The sequence below is a fragment of the Colobus angolensis genome, unplaced genomic scaffold (assembly GCF_000951035.1).
Source record: "Colobus angolensis palliatus isolate OR3802 unplaced genomic scaffold, Cang.pa_1.0 Scaffold19, whole genome shotgun sequence".
Taxonomy (NCBI): domain Eukaryota; kingdom Metazoa; phylum Chordata; class Mammalia; order Primates; family Cercopithecidae; genus Colobus; species Colobus angolensis.
The window spans coordinates 6,258,248-6,261,493 of NW_012115043.1; the positions used below are offsets into that span (position 1 = coordinate 6,258,248).

General features: G+C 55.9%; 1 protein-coding gene across 1 annotated transcript in view; it reads left to right on the forward strand.

Annotated features, from left to right (window-relative positions):
* The window catches only part of UBAP1L (ubiquitin associated protein 1-like), a 21,350-nt gene extending 18,916 nt beyond the window's left edge, over nucleotides 1-2,434 (forward strand). Inside the window, exons 5-6 of the mRNA XM_011940394.1 lie at nucleotides 645-746; nucleotides 1,973-2,434. Of these exons, the coding sequence (XP_011795784.1) occupies nucleotides 645-746; nucleotides 1,973-2,107 (237 nt within the window). The 3' untranslated portion in view covers nucleotides 2,108-2,434. The remainder of the gene's footprint in view (nucleotides 1-644; nucleotides 747-1,972) is intronic.
* The last annotated feature ends 812 nt before the right edge of the window (nucleotides 2,435-3,246 follow it).

The following is a 3,246-nucleotide window of genomic DNA, read 5'->3' on the forward strand; positions in this document are numbered from 1 at the left end:
CAGGATGGTCTCGATCTCCTGACCTCGTGATCCGCCCGTCTCGGCCTCCCAAAGTGCTGGGATTACAGGCTTGAGCCACCGCGCCCGGCCCTGAACAGTTTTTCTAACCTGTGGAATCCTCCTCTGTGCCTCCCCCGCACCCCTTCTCCAGCACTGGTGCAGGAGTTGCATAGTAGTGGCTCAGGAGTCCTGGATGAGAGAGATGCATCTGGGGGTAGAGTAGGGGTGCACAGGTGTGGACAGATGAGGAGGCACCTTCACACGAATGGGTGCTCCTGGGCAGGGATGGGTGGTGCACGAATGTTGAATTGCATTGGGTAGTAGGTGGGATGCCTGTTTGAAGCCTGTCCTGCTCCCCACCTAGGTTCTATGAACACCCTAGCCCACCCTGACAGCCCTTTTCCTGGAGTCCAGCTCCCAACTTGGGATAGTTGGTGAAGACCCACTGTCTGCCTGTCCCCAGGCACTCAGAGGAAGCCTCTATCCCTCTTCTGTGGGCTCACGGGATCTCTGGGGCTACACTGCATGTGGTGGCTTGCCCTGTCGCCTGGCCCTCAGCTCAGGCCCTTGGAGTGCCTCTGCCCCGTCTGCTGCCCCTGCTGCTCCTCTTACCCTCCCCTCCTTTCTGCCCTCTTCCGGCCCAGTTTCTCAGCTACCTCAGTGCCTGTGACCGCCTGTTACGTCAGGGATATGAGGAAGGCCTGGTGGACGAGGCCATGGAGATGTTCCAGTTCTCCGAGAGCCAGGTCAGCAGGGCTTCCTGCCAGGACCCCAGGCGATGGAAGGGATGGGGGTGTACCCAGGAGCCTGGGTGCAGGGGCACACCAGTCTTCAGAGCCAGCCTGTGGGTCCGTTGGGAGATTGCCTGACTCCTCAGCTCTGGGGAGGAGATGGCCCAGGGTGCTACAGCAAGGACAAAGGAGAAAGGCACAGAGGGAGATCAGGAAGAGGTCAGAGGGGGACAGGAGGCAGAGAGCAGCAGGGGCTTTGCTTTATTAGACTGAATCAACGCAGCCTCTGTGGGCATTCAGTTGAATGCCCACTCTTTGTCGGACATCCAGATAGGAGCCATGGGCAGCATAAAGATGCATGACCTCTCTGCTTGGGGAGCATGCCACCTATCCCAAGTGCATGCAGCTGTAGGCCCAATAGTCACATCTTGATTTTTGAGACTGAGTCTCACTCTATCGCCCAGGCTGGAGTGCAATGGCGCGATCTTGGCTCTGCCTCCCAGGTTCAAGCAATTCTCCAGCCTCAGCCTCCTGAGTAGCTGGGATTACAGGTGCCTGCCACCACACTTGGCTAATTTTTTTGGTATTTTCAGTAGAGACGGAGTTTCACCATGTTGACCAGGCTGGTCTCAAACCCCTGACCTCAAGTGATCCACCTGCCTCGGCCTCCCAAAGTGCTGGGATTACAGGAGTGAGCCACCGCACCTGGCCCCAGTAGTCACTTCTAAGTGCCCCATGGCAGAGCAGCTCTTCACAGAGGCTGAAGGGGACAGAGAGTTGGGTGAGGCCCCAAGAGGGAGCAGAGGCGGGGAAGTTTCAAGCCCTGGGGTCGGAGGGGAAGGAAGGTGCAGGCTGCGCTGTGAGACCTCCGTAGCGTTCAGGGCATGAGCAGGGACCTTGGGCTGTTTGTGCTCCGGTGCCGGTGTGCGGTCTGCCCCCTCCTGCCCCAGCAGAAAGTTGACAGTGAGTGGGAGGAGAGTCAGGACAGAGCCCGTGGCCAGGCTAGGGCCTTGTTTTCTTGGCAGAAGAAGGGAGGTCGGAGCCTACATCACCCTAGAGTTTCAGGAAAGTGGCAGGTGCGGCCCAGGATCAGGCTCAAGTGGCCTGGGGGGAGCCACAGCTTTTTGGGACTAGGAAAACCACAGCTTTTCCAGTGCAGTAGGCACTGGAGCTGGGGCTCCCCACAGCTGAGGCCAGGCCCAGCAGAGGCCCCAGCACCCTCCCTGTCTCCTCTTCCTCAGGCAGGAGAGTTCCTGCGCCTCTGGGAGCAGTTCAGCGACATGGGCTTCCAGCAGGACCGGATCAAGGAGGTGCTGCTGGTCCATGGCAACCGCCGAGAGCAAGCCCTGGAGGAGCTGGTGGCCTGTGCCCAGTGACCACGGAGCCACTCCACGTTGCCTGGGCGTCCAGGCCCAGTGCCAGACCCGGCGACCCATCCTAACTGTATTATTAAAACCAAACAAGAGTAACAAAGTGATGCATGCTTATTGTAAAAACACAAATAATGCCAAGGGTGACAGTTAACAGCAGCAGAATCTGCTGAAAGAGTTGAAATGGTTGCCTCTGCAGAGGGGCAGATGGGAGAGCCAGACGGGGAGCTATGTTCTTCATGCACGCCTGTGAAACCACCTGATTTGACTCTTTACACTGTGTGCATTAGTAACCTTGATTTTAAGAAAATTAAAACCAATAAATAATGGGCAGTTCTTTTGAGTCCTGTAGGCGCCTGGTCTTGGTGTGGAAACATCAAACTGTAGGTCAGAAGACCACATTTCTGATTTTAGGTCTACTGAAGTCTGTGTCAAGGCTTCGTTGGGCCTCAGTTTCCCTAGGAAAAGTAGAGAGATTTGACCAGGTCAAAAGCTTCCAGGCCTGGCAGCTATCCATAAGAATCCTTGGGGTGTTTATTCAAGAGTCCCAGGCCCCAGCCCCGTATATTCTGATTCAGGAAGCCCAGCTTGGCAGCACCAAAACAGGAATCTGTTTTGTTTTATGTAAGAAGATCTCTGGGGATTCTTTACTACATAACAGGCCTGTGGCCAGTGTGTGTGACTTTCAGCCAGTCTGGGTCCCCTTCTGCTCTGACAATCTGTGATCCTATGCCAGTCTTTCCTCATTTGTGGGGTGGAGAGGTTGCGACCAGAGTTGTCTCCAGTCACCCAAGGCCTATCCTTCAGAAGTCCCCAAGGATTGAAGGGACCAGTTGCTGGAGCAGCCCATAACTCAAACAAGCAGAGGCCAGGGGCCAAGACTCTGGTGCCTCTGCCCTCCCCAGCAGGCCCTGCACAAAGACTTGCAACAATTACCGCAGAATCAAAACATCTCAGCCCCCTCCACCCTGCAAACAGGGCTGGACCTGGAACTGAGGCCTGTAAAAAAAACGAACAACTTCCACGTTTCTCAGGGCTTCAACCCCAGATACCTCATCTGAATGTGTAATGGCACTTCTGCAGGCCTACACACAACAAGCTTGGAACTAGAACCAGGTCTCCGGAGGCCCAAGAGCCTCTCGGTG